Here is a 21,693-nt window from a genome sequence, read left to right on the forward strand (position 1 = left end):
TTAAAAAGATGACGATTAGGATGCAGTTTTATTTTGTTCTTTTATTTGCCTCCCTGTTCAAACCATAGAGATACCAATGCAAAATGAAATTTTCATTCAAAAGCAATCAAAAAGTAAGAACAGAAACTTACTTCGAAAAAAATAATAAAACACCTACCAAACTCACACCCGAGAATGCTTATCATTTCAGGAGAAAGAGCTTAAAAAAAAAAAACAAACAACATATATCCAAAGCTTTCCAGACCATCATAATGGCTGGCAATCTCATGTTTAGGTCTGGCAACTCCTAGCAGCCACTGGCCACAGTAAAGCATAACTTAACAAGTTAATTGAAAAAGAAAACCAGAATGGTACCAGAATTTTTCAACTATTTCCTACACGCTCTCTCTTCAGGTCTTTCTAGAGGTTTCCAAGAATCACCTCGTCATTCCCTTTTCTTATCCATCCCTTCGCTCTTCCTCACACCTTCCTACCATACAGTTGTTCTTAGCTCTCCCTTCCCAAAGCTCTGCACTGGACAGTGTAGGTTCAAGTACCTCAAGCCTCCTGAAACTGGCCAAGCTTCACCTTCTCCAATGAGTATTCTTGTAAAATGAGTTATTTCTCTTCCGCGTAAGGTTTCTAGTCTCTTTTCCATCATTCACCTCCATCACTTCTATCCTCATTCCCTCATTTACTACTGCTCTTTCTAGTACTTAAGCCCACCCGTCTCTCTCTTTTTAACACTTGTCACAGAGACAATTTTGAGGACAAATCGTCAATTGCCAAGGTCCAACACACATATAATGTACATAAAAAAAAAAAAAAAAAAAAATCAAGCAGTATGCAAGGAGATGAGAAAGTCTGCACCTTAGGCTCTGCCTTAAACCCCAGAACGGCTGGTCCTGATGCTGGCTATCGAAAGGGCTACCAATAATGTTTTTCTGCTTGTATCCCAATACTTTCAACCACCTACAATTTTATACCAAGCCAACACAGAGGAGATACCAAAGGTGATGGGGTGTATATCCCATTCACAACTTAGCTATACTGTTTATTCCTTATACAGGATAGGCTGCCCACTCTGAAATTGTAGTACAGATGAGAACATTGGCCTTTTCAACTAAAAAAACAATCAGTCATCTTTTCTTCCCCCTCAAGATAGTCTGTAATTGTAAAAGTAACGATAACTCCAGACAGAACAAATGGGAAAGAAAGTGTTTTTTTTTAAATCAATGCTGGGAAAAGAACAGCAACATTTCAAGAGCCAGAGATAACAGGAAAAAATAAACAGAGGCAGAGGACAGGACTGGCACTGAATCAGCAGCTGAAAAAGGAACAGAGAGGAATCCAAGAAGTAATAATTCCTTTGGACTCAGGATTTCAAGAATTCACTCCCTTATGTGGGATTCCCTAATAAGGCACAAAACTCTGCCATGGCAAAAAGGAAATACTGTCTTCATCAGCCTAATAGAGGAGGACAGCGAACGCCAGAAGGTACTGCAAGTTGCTCCTGGGAAGGCTTACGACGACTACATAAAAATGCAAAGTAAATACTCTGATTTTGCTACACATGGTGAAAGACTCAATTTTCCATGATCTATAGTAGTTAAGTAGCTGCTCCTTTCTAGGACAAATGGGGAAAAACAAAACTCAATTCCAGATGAGAGATTTATCTCTGCAGAGCTGCCAAAACCCAGAAACCTATACAGCTGCATAAAAACCCACAGAATTGACAGGTCTGGCACTAGCTGTAAGAATATACGGAAGGAAGTGAAACACGCTACATAAATGACTATGCTTCCAGAATGAAGCAGCCTGTCAGCCGTGACATGAACAGGGGTAGACTGGAGCTTTCTTCAACCAGTAAACACCAGTTTGTCCAAGGCTGCGAGCATTCTCAGCATTCCAAAGCCAGGGAGCTCTGCATGGGCCATCCCTGCACTGCCTCCCCCAGGGCCACACTTACGGGAAAGAAAGAACAAAGCTCTGACTGCACTACTACTATCCAGCGACCAGAGCAAGAAAGACCGAAAAAATTTTCTTTGCCAGCAGAATCAAGGAAAAGATTTCTTAATTCTCCCGTGCCAACTCTGGCAGCAGAAGACCACCAGTCAAGCGTGTCTTTTCCTCCTCCTTCAAAATAATATAGTTTAGGGGATGTTTAACTTGCCCAGCAACAGGTCTTTAAAGGTTGCTGAGAACAATAGCCACAGCACACTTTTGGACCCTACAATAGTAGGGATAGGGACAACAGATGGAAGACCTAGGAGTCTATTATATTAGTTCTGTATCAAATAGGCCTTATACAGAATGCACGTGGCCTTTTTGTGCCAACTGAGGAGTACGAAAGGAAAACAAAGGATGGAGTATCCACCGCAGTTTATCGACTCTGACCTCCTTACATTTCTGAAATATATTCAGCCTCAGTCTAGAAACAGATTCCTAAATTTAAGAATTCTAACAGACTTTAACCACACTTTACATAAAAGCTAGTCCTAGTGCCATGTAAAACAAAGACAACCTGAAAATTGTGTGAAAATCTGCATTTGATACTATGAAAAGACAAAAGAAATATCAGTCTTTAAATAAATGAAAATAGAGTTTTGCACATCTCTATATGGATGACATTATTTCCAGTTTAATGGCTTTATCCACAGCTCTGCCTTGCATTTTCCTAATTAGGTCAGAAAGATGCCGGTAGCAGAAATCCATTTTAAAGAAACCAGCGATAACAGCACATGCCTTTTTTAGCTTAATGGGAATGAACAAGCTAATCAAATCCAGAAAAGGCAACCAGAATACTGGGAATTAAAAAAGCTGTTAGCATCTGCTTTCTGCTGACAATCTAATAATCCTGAAATTAATATTTACATGTAATCTAGTTGTTTTACTCAAATTTATAACAAAAACGTTATTTTATTTGTGCTACTAAACACATTAACAATACCTTTGAATAACTAAATATGCTCCGACTATATCAGAGTTTTCTGAGGGGGAAAAAAAAATCTCATTTTATGTTTGATAAAAGCCCAGTATCTCTCCTTAAACTAGACTACCCTGTTACCAGTTCCTCCAGCTTGCTGATACAAATAGCTCATTCTTTTTATAAGGGCTTAAAGCCCGTCCAGCATAAGCCACAGACTCCAGGTAGTCCATGTTTACTCATACTGTTTCCTTAGAACTCTCAGATGTGAGATGGCCCTTCATTTTGGGCAAAACAGCTAAAATAATCCCAGAAATTAATTATACAGAATAAAAAAGCGAAACAAAGTTAAAATAGGTTTTCAAAATTTCAAATGGATTTAACCATATCATGAACATCTGTTACAGTGCATCATACCAAACCGGCTTCTACAGTATCACAAATATCTGGAGGTCTTTGTTTAAAATATCACTTTTTTCCTTATCCTTGCAGACACTTGTAACAGCCGTAGGAGTCTTAAACTTGTTCGTATTAACTACTGTGTATAGAACTTCAGACCTGTTTACAATACCAACCCTTATACTCAGAGTAATCACAAATAATAGGCATGCCTCAAACTTTCAAAACACACTGCCCGAGTTCCTTTAAAAATAGGTTTTTGAAACTTTATTTTTCAGGATATTGAAGAAAAATAACATCTTACTGTTATGCTAGGCCATTATGGTTAAAACGCACTTATAATAAAAATCTCCTGAATAACATGTTTAGTATCAAACATGTGTTTATTCTTCCCTTAAGTAATGCTTTCAATACCACATTTTCCTGTCATGATGTGACATTGTTTACATAACAATGGTATAATAAGACATTTCCAAATACAGAAGTACTGAAAATAAGTAACCTTTAATTGAAAGATACTTTCAGAAGCTTAGCATATGACTTGTACTTCCCACAAAAACTAAGTTGTTGAAAGCAAAAGTTGAGCATGATATTTTGAAGTAACCACCTTTTAATAAGATTTTATAACTTCAAAGCAATAGCAAATGCATCCATCAAACAATAGTCTGATTTACTCAGAATTTCATTTCAGAGCTAAGCAGTTATCAAAAACAAACTGGTCTGGTCATCTGACAATGAAACCCATAATCATTTAAGGTCAACTGTGAAAGCAATACAGTACTTAAATAATATGTCCACTAAAGTGGAAGACTAAAATTTTGAAGAGTAATTAATTACCTGTTCGCTACTTTCCCATGTAATTGTAAGAGAGCACATCTTTATTTTGCAGCATTGCCCATCAGCTGTAAACTCTTGCATTGCTTCAGCCTGCTTCAACTCCATGTTTCTGTTACTTTCTGGCTACGCTAATTGCTTAACTGTTTGCTGTGAACAGGCCAAATCAACAACCATACACATCTTACGAGTTCCTGGAGGGCTTTGGGCTCAGTGCAATCAACAGGAGGAGGTAGGATATTTTTATCTTATTCCATATCAGATAAAGGTTTCCCCAAATTCTTTATCAATATGAAAAGCTGTCTCTCTACATTCATCAACGATCAGTTAACGGAAAAGGCTAGTGGATTTTGCCAGCAGTGAGAGACCTAATCATGACACTATCAAGCCAGCTGTCAACTATGATCAGTCTGATTCATTGCACTTTTCATATTCAATGGAAAATGTTGAGCAATACACATTTCTTTCACAGTTACCAGGTTAAACTGAAAATATGAGACTACAGACAGTTTAGCTTATAATAAGGACGTGAAATATTTGTTTCATTTTTATTTTTGTAATATTAACAAGTTACTGCAAACATTGAACACCATAAGATCAAGAAAGTCATTACTTTTATATTTAATTGCTACTGTTTAAATTGACAGAAAACTATACTGTGTGAAATGTAACTGTGTGAATGTTCCTTTATTAATAGAGGCTATATAAAAGGCAAACAGTACAGTCAAGATAAATATGATACGCTTATGTAAATAACCTATGCTGTGTTTGCTATATACTTTTCCTACACACTTCAACTTTTTCCTAAAGCCTGCACACAAAAAGACAAAGACACGAGCCAGAAATAAAGCTTGTGTGTAACAGCAAGAGTCACGCTGCAAGCCAAAACATAGACATAAGGGTAATTTTAAAACATTAAACATGGAAGAAAATATTAGACCCCATTACCAACTTTCTATGTCTCTAAAAATTCCAATATTGTGGAAGATAACCAACACAAAAAGCTGTAATTTACCTTGTAAAACTCAAGAACAACATGCAAGTTCACCCTTTGTTCTTTTAAGAAAATAATGCAAGCATGATTCAGTGCACTTACACAAGAGATCCAGCTAAATGGGTCTCCATAAGGACACTGAAGGATTTTATGTCCAAGCACAATATAGTGAATATTCCAGCTGCATAAAGAACAGGCTTATTTTTAGCAAGCAAGAAAGGGTAGGAGCTACAGAGCAAGATCGTCCCGTAGGAATATGAGAAGACAAACAAGTTCAACTTTGTTGCTCCTAAATTAGCCAGAGGGACTTTCATTTTCTCCACTTTGATCTGAGGAAGACTGGAGGGGGAACAAACCTAACAATTGGATCAGGAGACAGTTGCAGAGACAACAGTAGAGAAATGAAAATGTTCTCCTGTCTGGGAAAAACTTATGGGTGGGAAGTAGGTATGCTAGGTGCCCAAAGGCTAGATGGACAGGAAACTAAGTGAATGAGTCAGTGAACATGTCATAGGTGTGTCAGAGAAAGGAGGTCACATCACCACTGCACCAAAAAACACCTAAAGATCGTGGAAAAGATGAGAAGAAACACTGACTTGCAGATAAGCTACACAAAAAGAGATGACTCTAAAGGTGGCCTGAAAAGGAATAGTTGGCCTCCTAAGTACCAGAAGAATTTCCTGAGCAGCTTTCCAAGCTTTCCTGAGCAGAGACACAGGGACAGTCTGAAAACTCAAGCAACAATGAGCTCTGAGGAGTTCAGCACAGAAGCAGTGAGATTCATTATCTGTCTCCCAAAATGAGCTACGGAAACAAAGGAGCGGAGACACCTTATCTTCCTTACAATAATTTAACATCAAAATATTTCATTAATTTAAAAGTGATATTGAGACAACTCCAAAGGGATACAGCTGTGACAACAGCTATTGAAATTTGCAGTGCCAGTGAATATCAAGGCTTAGGACTGTGAAAGCACAGCCATACCTCTTGAAAAATAACAAATGAACTCTTGAGGTAAGGTTTATTTTATGAGCTACTGTGTATAATATTACGCGTCAAATGAAGCATTCATTTATTCAAAACTATTCTACTTTTTTTTTTTTTTAAATAAAGGCCAAGCAATTGGAGGCAATTCTCCACATGCTTCATTGAGTTAGCAACCAAAAAAAAAGAGTATTATTTTGTCTTCGTTAGGAGTTATTATTAGTTATAATAGGAGTTATTATTAGTTATAACTTTAATTAGCTAGCATTAACTTATAACAGGAAAATGTTCACAGAATAAGTAACGTGATGAAATTTAAATTATCCTCCAAAAACATAAGCATCTGGGTACTTCGTCCATTACAGATTGAAACACATTTGTGATACCACAGGACATGTCAAAATAGGGCTCACGACACTCCGAACCTAAAAACAACATGACTACCTAGAGAGCTTACAAAAGGTCTCCGAGTAACACGCCAGCATTTGGATTCCTTACCGTTTCATAAAAGTTCTTTCTACGAGATTATGTAGTAGTTAGTCTTGCAGATATTTCACCCTGCGTAAACTATCCTTTACTGAAGTGTACAGAGCCTGGGATTTCTAGCCCCGCTAGAATTCAAAAGCTATTTAGATGGATCAGAATTAATTTTTAGATTGTATTTTTTTAAGCTGCTAATGTAATTTTTTCCTAAAGTTCTACAGTGGGATTAGTTTTTTCTGAAGAGCAGGACACTGCAATATCTCTGGAAAATGTTTCAGATAGAGTAATGCAATTTTTTGTTAAATCTGAGGAGAACCCGAACTGTATCAAGCTGGCCCAGGGCTTGAATTCGACACCTGAAGCATAGGTGCAGCAAGGCTCCCCTCTCTCACAGGGGCAGAAGAATCTTAAGAACGTATGTCTCACACCAGGGAACACACTAGGAAAAATGGCAGACACAATTGTTTTTGTCTCCTTTAAAAAGGAACAGACAAAGCTCCAGCAGAGAACTGGGAGTACTTGGTTCTGATTTTATCACCAGACTTCTGTGTCATCAAAATGCTCCAGGAAGCTTTCAAGAAAATTGCCTCAAAAAGAAGCCATTTTTCCTTGAAAATTTTTGGAATTCCTTGCATCTAAATTACCTTTTATGATCATTTAATGAAGTTATTTGGTTAGAATGAGACTTCTGAAAGAATCTAGATTCCCAAACCTGACAACTTCTCTACTTGGTCATTTTTAAACGAATTGCATATGTGCTCTCTCTTGTGAATGCCAGCCTGTTCCAAGGATGTTTCTTCCTTCATAAAAAAAGAAAGAAAAGAATATGTCTACAAAGCTGCATGTTAAAATGCTTCAAAGATCGGTTCAGGAAATTATTTCTTTTTTTTTTTTTAATCATTAAGATAAGAATTCAGATGCTGCTGAGTTTAATTATTTCACTCATTTGTCATAACAGTGTTAAACAACTTGAATTTCATTGTCATTTATGAAACTACATTGCTGCACGTATCCCACAAGAAGCTTCAATAATTCAGCACACCATGCAACAAAATAAATCATTAAATGGCATTTAATAGAGTTTAATTTAATAGAGAGCAAGGAGTACCGCAATAAAACAAAAAATGTTCATGCACTCTAAAATGCTACATTGCCTCCTGGCCATCAGATTTCTCAAGTCACAAGAATTTCTAGCATTTCCGTGTGATGCCCACTTGCAGGCAGATGAGAAGCACTACACTTTCAAGGACAGTTAAAAAGACAGATAAATTATTCGAGATTATCTGACAGATCCAGATTTATCCCTCATGCTCTCCTCAGTTAATTCAGTACTAGTCATAGCTGCTTTGTGTATACATAAACCTAGAAGTTTTAACTTCTGCTAGTTGAATTTCCATGAACAGTTCTCCCCAGCCTGCAGTTAGAAGATTCTGTTCCTCCTAAAACCATTCAACCACCTATTGTAACTTGTGCTGAAAGCCTGATTGTATCCACTTTACATAAACATTGAAGTTCACCTCTGTTACCTATTAGCACAAAATTTTAATTTTCAACTTTATCAGTCAAAGCTTCAAGACTAAGAAATTTCCCAAGAATGTAATTTCCAGTTTGGGTGACGAAGTCTTCTTCGTCTTCCCAAGTTTCCTTTACATTAAGGCTAACAAATTTTATAGTGAGAAGTAAGAATCAGGTTCTACTTTGTAGTTCCTGGTAACACAGGCTTCAATCAATATCTATCAAGAAAAAAAAGCTTATTGATATCATTCTCTCTAAACTGGGAATGGAAATTTAATATTACAAAGAGCAACATAAGTTAGAGAACAGCACTGAAGACTGTGAACTGATATTTTATTCTCCCAAAGCAAGTTACCAAGTAGAAGAATAATTTAAGTCAGGCAACTACAGCAACATGGAAGAGTATTTGTCTTCATTAAAAAAAGAAAAGAAAAGAAAAGGACTGTTTCATTACACTAAGCTACTTCTATTCTGTCCCATACACTTTCCTTTCACGTTCCTGTGCCTGGTCCTTTTTACCTCCTAATGTCCATTTGCTTTCCCATCGTCTCATCTCCAACAAATTTCTTGGTCATCCAATTACCTTTTCATCTGGAAAACGGTCATCATCTGATCAGTCCTCTTTCTGGTACTTCCTTTAGGTAAACCTCGGATCCACTTTTCCTACTGATGACTGGCAGCTGCACCACTGCCGGTGACTCCTGATCCCTCTTCTATGCACCAGTGACCCCCAGTGGCTAGAACTATACTTGCTCTCTCTCATTATTTTCATATCACTGGCCCTTGAAGCCTGGATCACACTAGGACATATGGAAGGCAAACAACAGGCAGCACTGAATGACCACTGTTTCATGGCCACTGAACAAGACTAAATGGTAGAAGAACATCTGGAGTATCAGAATACTGAGGATCACAGAATTCAGGTAGGGAGATATTTAGGCAGAATTCAGGGAGGGAGATATTTAGGCAGAATTCAGGGAGGGAGATATTTAGGCAGAATTCAGGGAGGGAGATATTTAGGCAGAAAGGAACCTCTGGAAACCATCTGGTCCAATTACCTCCACTCAGAGTGGTTTGGAAAGCTCAGGACCTCGTTCGGTTAAGTTCTGAATATCTACAAGGATGGAAATTCCACAGACACTGGGCAATCTGTTCCAATGTCTGACTACTCTCATTACAAAAACATTTTTTCCCCCCAATATCTAAATAAAAATTTCTCATGTTAAAACGTGTCCAGATCAAACTGGCTCACTTACATGTGCAAAGGCACGGAAGAGGCAGCTATTCTCAGAGAAAAAAATCCCTCCTTAGAAACTACCAAACATTCTCCTTCGCCAGGGAGACAAGATAATGTAAGTCTTCTCTCCACATACGTATACTTTCTGGACGGAGGTGAAAATAGATCAAGTCTCAATTGCAGCATAATTCCACTTCCAAGACAGAAAGTTGTCAATAAAAGCAAGCCCACTCAAAGGTCATCTCAGGAGTAGAACTAGTCATTTTGTACCATCTCACATAGTTTCTCCTTATAGGCAGAATGCAAAGCCCTCAGAGGAGTACTTACAGAGAAGTACTCTTTTTACAACGATGCATGTTTCACTGTTTAAAGAGAGTTAACCTACTCTATTTTTAAACAATGAATTTTTATTTGGAAGATAATCTGATAAAAAATTAAAGATTTATTTCCATAATCTTGTGATTTTAAACTCACCATTATTTTAATAATTGCTGACCATGCCCATAAAGTTTCAAAGAACAGAGAAAACATTGCATATGACAAATTGCTAAATCATAAAATTATCTACATTGAATTCCAGTACAATAGATTGACCATCATTCTATCCAAGACTATTGATTCAAATATTGAAGCAAACATTTATCTTAAAGTTCTCCACACATGTCACACTTTTAGCTCTATCCAGATATTAAGTTAGCAAAAAAAAAAAAGATATAATAATAACAATAATAAAACCCCAACATTTCATCATTAAAGCAATAAAACACAGCAAAAATATACCTGAATGTATTTGGTAAGATTTTAGCTGTCTTCAATGTTCCATTGGTTTGTATTGATTTTAGAGCTAGTCTAACATTTAGTATGCCAGTAACAATGAATAAGCCTAATACATTACGTAAGCATAAGCTGATTAAATCCTTGATCCTGAAGCCACCTCTTTTCCCCCCCCCTCCCCCTCTAGTTTAAAACTTTGTACAATTGCAAATCATAGTTTTATACACTTTTCACAACTTTTTTTTTTTTTTTTTTTACTATTTTTGGCACAAAAAACATCGCAACTTATATGAATATAGCCTCTTCACGTTTTAGTGTTTCTTGTGTTTTCAGTAATTTCAAAAAGCTGCTGAAAGTCTATTTTAAAGTGAACAGCTGTCTAATAAATTAGAATTTTTTGGCCAAACATTTTGTTTTTTAATAAACATTGAATGGCATTCTGATAGCAGTGTTAATCCAATTACCAGGTTTGAGTTTTACACATATTTAACAGCAACCCAAACTAGACACAAACCTGCATTTTCATAAACTTCAGTGCTGCCAAGAAATGAGATTACAAAGCATAATGCACATGCCAGCCCGAACTTCCAAAGATACTTAGCTCATTTGCCTCATTTGAGACATATGACTTACATGGAAGCAAAGATTTGGGGAGGTCATGAAAGAGTTATGTTCCCCTAGCACATTACACCACTATGATCTCACTACATTGTCACTAAGACAATGGCAGCAGGATAAATGGAGCTGTGCAACACAGGATATCAGCTAGCATTCTCTGCAGGAAAAAGAAATGCAGAGAGCAATACATGATTAACCATTTTGAATAGGGGAAAAAAAATTCCTTCCACTAGCCCCACATGCCACATACAAAACAGCTGGTAAGAGCTGAAAACTTGCTGAACAGCTGAAAGGAAAAAAGAGCACTTTGTTCAATGGGCACATGAATTTTAGATGGCAAACATCAGGCAATATACAAACATAAAATTGCTTAAGCAGCAAAATTATTTTTTAGTTCTTTAAGACATCTGAACATGAAAGTAATCAGTTTTGTTTGCTTTTAATTTTTTTAAGTGATATTTTACCCCGAAAAAGAAAACTATAGATATTTATAAAGGATAGGCTTATTGTAACAACTTTCTGAACTGCTACACTTAACCAGTTCTGCAGGGACAATACAACTATGAATTAGCAAGGTCCAGTTTTTTCCCTGAAACGGGGAAGTGTTAAAGAATAGACCAATGTTGCTATAGTGCCTGAGTAAAAGCAGCAGAACGACCCTGGGTGAATGAAAGCAGAGCATGACTTGTAGAGTCTTTTTTGGCACTGAAGATGAGAAGGAAGAGAAGAAAGCAGTGTGAATTTCAGCTCTGGAGAAGAAAGTTTTTAAGCCATGGTAGTTTTGAAAAAGATATGCTATATTTTACTTCTAAAATAGAGGATGATCAAACCAGAAATCACTGAACACTACCTAACTGGTAGCCTATCTTATATTATATGTATTTTTAATTCAAAACTTGATAATGTTTGGGGGGGGGGGGGGGGGGGGAGAAAACAGACATAGGAAAAGAATCGAGTAAGATTACATCAGTCCAAAGAGGTGGCGCTGGGGGGAAATTTAACTTCTTCCATTGGCGTCTGAAAATATCCTAAACCATAGATAAGTTTGTGTTGATACATATGAGGCTAAGTCATGAACCAATATCGTGAGGCAAATCAAACAAGACAGACATTTGGACAGGCAAAACAAGTATGCAAGAGTAATATAGCTGGTTCTTTCTCACGCAGGATGAAGACGATCGAGGAAGACCGATGAAAAAATGCAAAAGTTAGATACTGGGGACTTCGTATGACATAAGAGGTTTTTTTTTCCCCCCTCCCCTAAAGAGAAAATTTAGTGTAGTCCATGAAAAAAAGCGATGTTCTCGCATTCAATTTATAACAAAAATCACAACTGAACAAGATCTGTGTTTTCACTAGTTCCCACCATAAGAGAAAAGCATGAATTGCTTTTCACACGTGAATTTTTTAAACATCAGATATTTGAGTGGAATTGACCACTCCAACATTAAATCATTATTATTTATTACATACCCCATTCTCTGTACGCTTCTCCACAGGTATATTTATTCCATTTCTTTGATTTTGGGCTTGACGACCAGCTAAAAGTAAAATATCACTTAGTGAGAAATTCAGTTTTCAATACAAATGGTTTTCATTCTTGAATCTGCAGTTTGTAAATGTTTTTTTTTTTTTTTTTTTTACATTCAGTTATCACATTTATGAACGTATAGAGTTCTCCTTTTCATTTTTCTGTCATTGGTGACTTGTCTTAAAAAAAAATACAGAGTTGAGAGGAAATTTATGACATATCCGTGCACTGGAAATACAAAAGTCTGTCTCCTGAGAGGAAAAGAGATTTATTTCTGTAATTTCATTTAGATAGAATACTGTAAGTAATATTTCACATGTAACAATACTTACTGCAGTCAGTTTCATTTTGCTTATGGTAGGACTACAGCAATTTTACGTAAGCAATTTTACATACTTTACATAAGTAAGATGCTTAATCATTCTTATTATTCATTTCAACACTGCACTGTCCTCTCTGTTTGCTATTACCTAAAGCTTATTCCCATGAATTTTAGCTCTGCTAGTTCAAAGTCTTTTTTAGGTTATTCTTTGTAAGCAGTGCAGTCAACAGAAATGAAACATTTATTTTATAGACTTCCTCTGTTAAAAGTAAAGACCTGTAGGTCCCAATTTTCTGACTCATGTTTAGGCAACCGTATTATGAAAAGGAATGAACTGAGCGTGACTACTGAAGGTTCTTATTTCCGCATCCACGAGAAGCAGTAGCTCCAAGTGAGCTTATAAGAGCATATAGTAGAGTTTTTACAATGCCCTAGACAGATCTTTAACTGACAAATCAAACCATAGTTCAATGATTGATTAAAAAATTTTGTATGCTTGATTCAGAAGGGACATGTGTTCCATGCACATGAAACTATGTTTTCAGGTGTATCTTAAGTTTCTTAACATACTTTAAATTTATATTGCTCCTACATTGCCCAAAGGATGAGTATTTTACAAGTACAGAATTAATATATACAAAAATCCTTCATACTTTGTATCAGACTTGCTACATCTGGCATTCAAAGCAACCAGCAGCCATTTAGAGATATGAAAGAAAACCCCAGCTTAAAGCAATAAGGACTCAGTCAAAACTTAAAGTTCAGTTGTCAGAAGTAGTAGGATTAGTTGGATGAGTAAGGATCATCTGAGCATGCAAATATACATCTCACTTCAAGATTCCTTTCCTATTCTTCAGACAGTCTGACAGCCATAAAGCATATAATGCACAACCTCAAAGTCTTCTCACAAATTAAGTACAGGCTATACTATTTTCATCATTTTTTTGTTTCTTTATTCAGCCTTTTAAGAAAGTCTCCACTTAATACAGCACTATTTTCTACAAAAACCTTTTCCACAGAAACAAGCAGACCAGAGATTTTTCAGGAACTGAATTATAACTACGTATACACACACACACATATATGAAGTACAGAGAAAGTAAAGCTACCAGGACCTCTGCCAGTGATGCCCATAAAACACATTTTTAATCTAGTTTCTAAAGGAGACAGTAGTGCATTGATTCTTTTACACCAGGTGTAGGTGAGAGAGTTGGAATCAAAAAAAAAAAATTATGGGTGATTCTCCATAAAACAGAGTTCAACTGCTGACAGGATGTTGCGAGTAACAAAATGTTACGAAGGTTCAAAGAGCAAATGGGTAAATTCAAGGAAGAGAAAGTTGTTACGAGTTCAAAGTTCAAAAACAGCTTCTTTGGTTCTTATCTTTGCTGTCCCATACTTATACAGTAGCTAAGTAAGATAAAGTCAGTATTTCCTGATTAACTTTTCAGAGCTATTTTAATTTTTTTTTTTTTTTTTACATTGAAAATGCTTAGGATTTATGACATGCATCATCAGATCATATTAGTGACCAATGCTAAAATTATGATGTTCTTTAAAAATTGTTAACAGATAGTTTAAAAATAATCAAAGTCACTCCAGAAAATATTTTAAATATGCTTAGGTACCACCACTACAAGATAAGAATACTCACTCTGTTCATTGCTTTCAGCTGGTGACTCCTCATGACGAAGGAAAAATTTTACCTCTTCTCTACGGGGACCCCATTTCTGTAGGTGGTCATACATCATGTGATCAAAGGGTATGGGACGTTCTAGAAATACAAAAATAAAATATCTATCACTCAACTATTTTAAATTAAGAAAAGCTTTATAGAACTCATTTAAAAAAAAAAAGAATGTCTTTTTCTGCAGCTACTCAATACATCTAGCATTTTCCATTAGATAGGGTCAAAGACAGACAGACAGACACCAAAAAAATAAAAGTATTAATTTGTTATTGTAACATCGCTTGTTGCTTAACAGCAGTTCATAACTAGTTTGTAAAACCATATGAAAAAACATCAGCATTCACAGCACGAATTTAGTTATGTCAGGAATTCTTTATCAAAATACTTTTCACACAGCTGATCTTTGCGCCTTTGCTCCCCATTCCCAGATGAATTTTTTATTCTATTATTAAAACAACGCATTCAGTTTGAACCTCACAGCTTCTGCTCAGATTAAAAACACATCATTGTATTGATATTTCATCATCTAAGCACTTGAGCAGGTATGCCTGCTCTACTATACACTAGGCTGGACAATAATTTCTAACATATGCGGAACGACTGGCAAATCTTAGAGCAAATAAAGGCTAAGTTCTATACAACAGCAAGTTTCTGTTTTCCCCTGAAGAAATGCAAAACATTCTTATAGTATTTCTTTTAAATCTATCAAATATACTACTATTAGAAGGTTACATACCATATATTTAGGATTTCAGAATAAAGATATATTCACAGATACAAAATTTTTTAGTGTTCCCATAACGATACTTGCATTTATTTTGAAATATTTTCATTTAAGGTAGGAAAGCCTCCCTTTTAGGATCCTCCTAATACTAAGGATAGTATTAGCAGGTATCTTCTAATCAGAATACACTGATATTAGGAGAGATTTTAATTAGTTTTGCTAGATTCAGCTCCGAGCAGCCAAAACAAGATTATTACAGGAAAATAGGCTTGGATGGAACCCAGAAAGTAGAGTTTACATTCTTCCTTGTTAAAAGCAAAATCCCCTCTACCTCCAAACCACATTACCTCTTATCAGGCAGAGCACCGCTAAAAATTGGTTACCCCTTTCATATTTAACACATTTGACATGAGAGGACAAAATAATTCAAAGCTATAACAGGTATCTTGGGGAAAGCTGGGGGGAAGCGGGGAACACCCCACGTATACCTTTTTATAAATTTAGGTAAATCACACTACAAGTGTTATGAACTATATACATGCGTACACATCTTGATAGTCTTGGGATACTCAGCTGTACTATTCAAAAAACAATACATTTGCATCACTTAATTCTCAACATACTTAATACAGTAAACATTTGGACAAAAACTGTCACGTCAAGTAGTCTGCCCTCATCAATATCTTAGTAAGACCTCCTCTTTCCTTTATAACCAACTCCCAAAACATCCCAAGGCTTTATATCTTTAACCAATTAAGTACAAAAATTGGGGTTTTGTGTCCTGTTCCATGTCAAACACTTCCTACACATCAAACAAAATTCCAGGACAGCTAAACCTCCTGGGAGTAGCTGTTTGCTATTAACATTGAGCAATATCAGAAACATTTTCACTGAAAGAAATATCATGCCCTGAAGATACAGAAAGTCCAATATTATGACAAAATTTGGAGTTGATGACCACATCAGACAAATTTATATAACAGAACCTACATTATGAAAAATATATTAATATATTTATATTGTTATTGGAATACCCTCCAGCCCTTGCTTTCTCCCTTCATCTCAACACCCAAACCACCGCTGTTACCGGCCATCTGGAAGGCAGAATGCAGGACCACAGCACACTGATCTGAAGAACAATTTAACTGAAGAACAGGCACTGCCGTTTGCCGATATGTTTGTTTAAACCTAAAATAACATTGTTATTATAACAGCATTTTTCTTTCATTTCAATTATTTTATTCTCAAATCCAGCTCTGCTAATGCTACCACAGTATGTGCTTTAGAAGATATTTCTTTTTAAGCTTGGAGTTACTTTAAAAGGAAAAAAAAAAAAGGAGGAAATTCTGCACAGAGAAATGAACTGAAATGTCTCTGGGGCAGAGATATCCCCCTCAATCTGATAACAAACTTTCTCTGTATGCCTTTTTCTTGGTCTGTTTTCACAGTTTTATACACTGTGAATATCCAAGAATATGGACAAAATGATACCGAATGCAGTAAGCATCATAACAGCAGAGTTAGACGTCAGTAAAACAGAAATGTCCCTTTACATTTACCTTCAGGTACGACATCCAAAAGACTAGCATGGGGGGAGACAGATTAACCACTACTATTTGTTTACTATTCACTGCACACACAGCTTCTCAATCTTTTCCTAGATTAAAAAGAAAAGCTTTATAACACTATACAAGCTTTTAACACTATAGATGTGGTGACTAAGACAGGTAAGCAACAGTTAGCTCTAGCTACTTTCAACAGAGAAGGGTCATTTAAATCACAGATTAATTATATGGATGAGGGGAAAAAAAAAGCTTAAAGAGATGCTTTTCTTTTCTTTTTCTTGTCCCTCATTTCAGTGGACTCCAAGAAACATTGTCAACATTACCTAAACACACAAAAATACGGTCAGTGGTTTGTTACAGCTCTGTTCTTGAAAAGGAATTTTAAAAACATGATTTTCAGGTTTTTCAACTCCTAAGGTGAGGTAAGATTTCAAGTGCTTTGAAGCATATCCACTGAAATTGTGGCATGAGTCTTATAAAGATCATAATGGATAAAATATCTAAATGGTTGAATTCAGAGACTTTAGGAAGCAGAAGAACCGAAGCTTTGGGAGTTTTTCCCAAAGAGAAAAATTGCTAGCTGAGCCTAGCAAAAACTGAAGCTTGGTAACAAAGTACCAAGAAACTTGATGTCTGACCCACAAGAGGGCTGGGCACGGCTGCTGGTTAGGCTGCTCTCCCGTTCCAAGCCAAGGCCCTGATTCTAGAAGCTATTCAAAATACCAGGTTCTGTTTACATAAAGTACCTTGAAGAATCAAGGCTAATATTTTTCTAACATGTCCATGGAGAGAAAAGGAAAGACATTGTGTACTACTATTGCAATTCTTCCACCAAAACAACTTGGAATATGTTGCTCTAAATTAGACAGAAAACAAGGTTAGAATAACAACGTCACTGAAAAAAAAATGCAGCAGCACTAATTGTTCTGTGCAACTTAGCTACACAAAACAGATTCAGCAAATGAGGAGGAAGAGGAAATAAACATTAACACTTAACATAAGATATGATGAGAGTTGAAGTCCACGTTCCTTCCTTTAGTTTAACTCCTTTAATGAAAAAAGTTGCAGAAAGAATCATCTTACACTTGCTATTACTCAAGACAGCATTAAAGAACACTTTCCAGAAACACATGCTCTTTAATAATCAATAATACTGCAGTTAAACTTCTCCCACTTGTTATAGCTCCAAACATATTTGTCAGTAATTGTTTTCCCAATACTGTTTCAAACTTTAATTTTCATTTTAAAGTTTAAATAGAAGAGAAAAAACAGGGAAGGTGAAATAGAAGAATTGAGTACAGAGTAGTAATAAATAGGCTGGATCACTGTACTTTTTAAAGACATTAAAAGTTTATCTAGAGAATATTTGTTTTTACGAAGAGTTAACTGGAAAGTCATAAGATACACATATTTGTGATTATTTACAAAAGCTGCCTTAGATTTTAAGTTAGATGAAAATTTTGGAAGACTACCTTGAAAAGTGAATTTGAATCCTTTCTTTTTACGCAAAGATTTTGAGAATGAGCTAGTTTTAAATATTCTGTAATGACTGAAACACCATGAAAAACCAAAACACAGCTAACCACACCGATGGAAGAGAACTGCAAAAATCTTCTTGTTGAAGCTACATATTTGCTATTTAAATTATAATAACTTTTGAACTTCAGAACCTAATTTTATCCCGATTACAAGTATCCCGCTGTTTTGTAATAAACAGATTTTATTTGCTGTACATGAAACCAGAACACAAGGTAATGGATTATCTCCCTAGTCAGAAATGTCACTGAGGTTTCAGGAATGCATACCCTCACCTCTGCCCTCCCACGGGTCAGGTTTGCAGAAGTACACTGGCAGTAAACACTTACTTCTTTCACAGTCATTCACCTCCATTTTGCAACTAAACACAGGAAGACCAACCATACCAATTGCTGAAGGCAATACAGATGTAAATGAAAGCAGGTAATTGAGTAATGGGTGGATTTAAAGGTCGAAACCCATTTTCTTTTGAAATGCACTACAAGTTCCTCCCCTTACACCTGTCTTTGGATCTCCTTACCAATGGCCATTTGCAATAGCTGGGGAATGAGGAGGAGAATTCTGTGCTTTTTTTCTCCTGTTATAGCATAAGAAACATATATAAAAGATATATATATAAAACATCAAACTGACAAAGCATAACGTGCTACAACATGAACTGATATATTAGGCACAAATCCTGTTGTCTTTTTCAACTGTTCATCATCTCAAGAAACTGGAAGAGAAGGGAAACTGAGAACCAAATACAGAAACTAAACACAAATCTAAAAAAAAAAAGAAAATCCCCTTATGGTGGGCAAATCTGAGAAAAATCAGTTTCTTAACTGTAACAAACAATACCTCAACCATTTTCCAACTCTTGGGAAGCGCCTCAGTCATTTCCTTGCTACACATAAACAAGCATAGAAAAACCTAAGATAATAAACAAACAAGCTATTGCACTCACTCCTCCTCTCAATTCTAGCCATTTTGCATAATCTTCGGTGCCAAAGTTGCATGGATTTTAGCAACAGCATTTTTCTGGGAATGGCCTGTTCTGTCACCCTCTAAAAATAAAATGACATATTTCTCAGTTCTTTGTTTGCACCCACATATTCACATACAACAAAGAAGTGAAGATTATCAGGAGAAAACATTCTTATTCGATGGATACCATTTAGAAAATGGACAAGATTTGGGGTACACAAACTTTTTCTTTTTAAATATCTAATACAGAAACTACAGTCTACAAATTCAATTGCTTGGAATTCAACTAGGCATGTATTATTTATTCAGTTAGACTATTTAAAAGAAGAGGCTAGAGCTAACTGAAGAACAGAGAAGGTAAGCACATTAGCAAGAGGAAAAGTATGACGCTCTGGTCTTATGAAAAAAGACAAAGCTCTGATTTATCACCTATGCAACATGCAGAGATTAGTAAGAAAGAAGATCATTTATAGTGTGCTACAAAAAAAACACAATGTGTTTATTCAATCTATGACTTTCACTATTGTCGTTTTGAATTTCACTTTCCAAAATGTCTTTTGAAAAATAATTTGCATACCTCTTCTGAGGATCAGGCCTGTGGGGTCAGAGACAGAACAATTATTATGGAGAAATAATATATTTCTCCCTATATATTTTCTTCCACAGCATATAACAGTTCCTTCGCAAATCGCTTCACACTTCCCACTCAGAACCATGGTTTGAATTGTTTGTTACTGCTGTTTTTAAATCTTTAGACTCAGGTTTTATACATTAGATCTCTGCTCCAGGCAAAATTATGTTTAAAAGCTTCAGTGAAAAGGAACAGCTAAAGGAAAATAGATTGTTTGCCATGTTAAAAAAAATTCTTCAGGTTTTTTCACCAAGAAACTTACATACCCCCAAACCATGTGACAGGAAGCTAAAGCCACCACCACACAGACTTTATGACAGTACCCTACCTCTAAGAAAAGCAAATGAAAATGCTTTTAGTGAAATTAATGTCAGAGAGACCCAAAGCCAGTGTGCAGGCCATCATTTTTGCTGGCAACACTGGCCTGTTTGAGAGCTAAAGAAACAGAAGATATCAAAGAATTGGATCAGAGTTCCCATATCTGAACGTCTCATTTTTTCTTTCGTTCTCTTTCATCCTTTCTATTCCACACTTCTAATGAGCTGGAAGCCATATAGTTATCACTTAGGGTACTTAAGCACGTGAAGCTAGATTTATGAAGGCACCTTCAACGTGCATTTTAAAGAAACTTGGAGTCATCAGCTCATTTGGAACAGTCTGACAGCCTCATTCAACAAGTAGAAGCCTTGGCAGGATTCTGCTCCACATTAAGATAGCTAAATTTAGGTGTCTGCATGTAGGTATCTACTTCAGAGAACAGCGCGAGCTCTGATGCTCAAGATCAAATAGACAACTACTAGCTGAAATCAGTGATCTCTGTGTTCCACTGACTGTAATATCTACATCTCTATTGATTATAATAGGGGACCACAGACAGGTAATTCACGTGGTAGATAGCTAAATTTAGTCTTAGTCCCTCCATTGCATCTTCCTGGAGAATTTTTATTTATTATTTCTTTGTAGTGACCCACTCTATAGAAACTTTTAACTTCAAATCTTCAACATTTTGAGAAATTGTGTGTTACATCCACAAGTAAAATATTTTCCTCAATCTTAGAAGTTATTATAGAACATATGTGCTTGTATTTGCCTGGGTTGCAAGGCATAAGTGTCTCAAAAATGTTATGGATCACTGAGTAGTTTCCAGGCATCCTTTGAAGCTAGCTGATAACATTCTCCACATATTTGAGAAAGTTCACCCTTCAAAGCACTGTGAAGGCAAAAGCAGAAAGAAATACAGGTGGTGATCTGCACCCACTTATTATAAGAGAAGATCACTGAGATTCCGTATTGTCATTTAAATCCCCCCCCATCCTACCTATGTTGTGTGCTTATCTGAAGTAAAGGACCTCTAGAGCTGAAAATACTCCACCGTCACCTTTTGGGAGGGGTGGAGGGGGCATACTGAATCCTTTGACTTGTTTATGTAAGCTGAGAATCTGAGATTCAGAGCACAGACAACTTACTAACCTGCACGTTTATCAAATATCCCACACTGAGGAAAAATAAAAAAGAAAAAAAAAAGTCAAAAATCGCATTTATCTTTACAGATATTGAATTTCCACAGTCAGAAGTCTTACTTTTTTGCATCAAAGTTTGCTACCAAAAAAGCAAAATAAAATTAGAAGTCATTCATTTATAAAAGTAAGTTTTATCTTTTTATATATGGTATATATATTTAAATCAATTTCCACCAAACATTTTTCTTACCATTTCCACGCCATACTTCAGCCAGATGGCAGCTTCCTTCCCCAGGCTCTTTGCAGAACTCTACTACATCACGACAGGTTGTTTCTGGTGTAATTGGAACTTCTGTCAAAATCTGCTCATTGTTGCTCAGAAACACAGTTAATATCATCTGAAAGACAACAAAACAAAAGGAGCGGAATATTTTTAAAAGTGACATGAATAACATTTATAATCTCCCTTTAAGCAGAAACGTATGGTTGAGGTTCATTAGCTCTACTGATGGAAGTACTTTTCAG

The 21,693-nt window shown here is 36.1% G+C and overlaps 1 protein-coding gene across 9 annotated transcripts in view; it reads right to left on the reverse strand.

Annotated features, from left to right (window-relative positions):
• The window catches only part of PPP1R13B (protein phosphatase 1 regulatory subunit 13B), a 72,983-nt gene that overhangs the window by 27,283 nt on the left and 24,007 nt on the right, over positions 1-21,693 (reverse strand). For all 9 annotated transcript variants that reach the window (XM_068947199.1, XM_068947196.1, XM_068947193.1 and 6 more), the window contains 3 exons: positions 21,419-21,566; positions 14,251-14,370; positions 12,217-12,284 (listed from right to left, as the gene is read on the reverse strand). In XM_068947199.1, coding sequence (XP_068803300.1) covers positions 12,217-12,284; positions 14,251-14,370; positions 21,419-21,566 — 336 coding nt within the window. The remainder of the gene's footprint in view (positions 1-12,216; positions 12,285-14,250; positions 14,371-21,418; positions 21,567-21,693) is intronic.

This window comes from Struthio camelus, chromosome 5 (genome assembly GCF_040807025.1).
Source record: "Struthio camelus isolate bStrCam1 chromosome 5, bStrCam1.hap1, whole genome shotgun sequence".
In the NCBI taxonomy this organism is placed as follows: domain Eukaryota; kingdom Metazoa; phylum Chordata; class Aves; order Struthioniformes; family Struthionidae; genus Struthio; species Struthio camelus.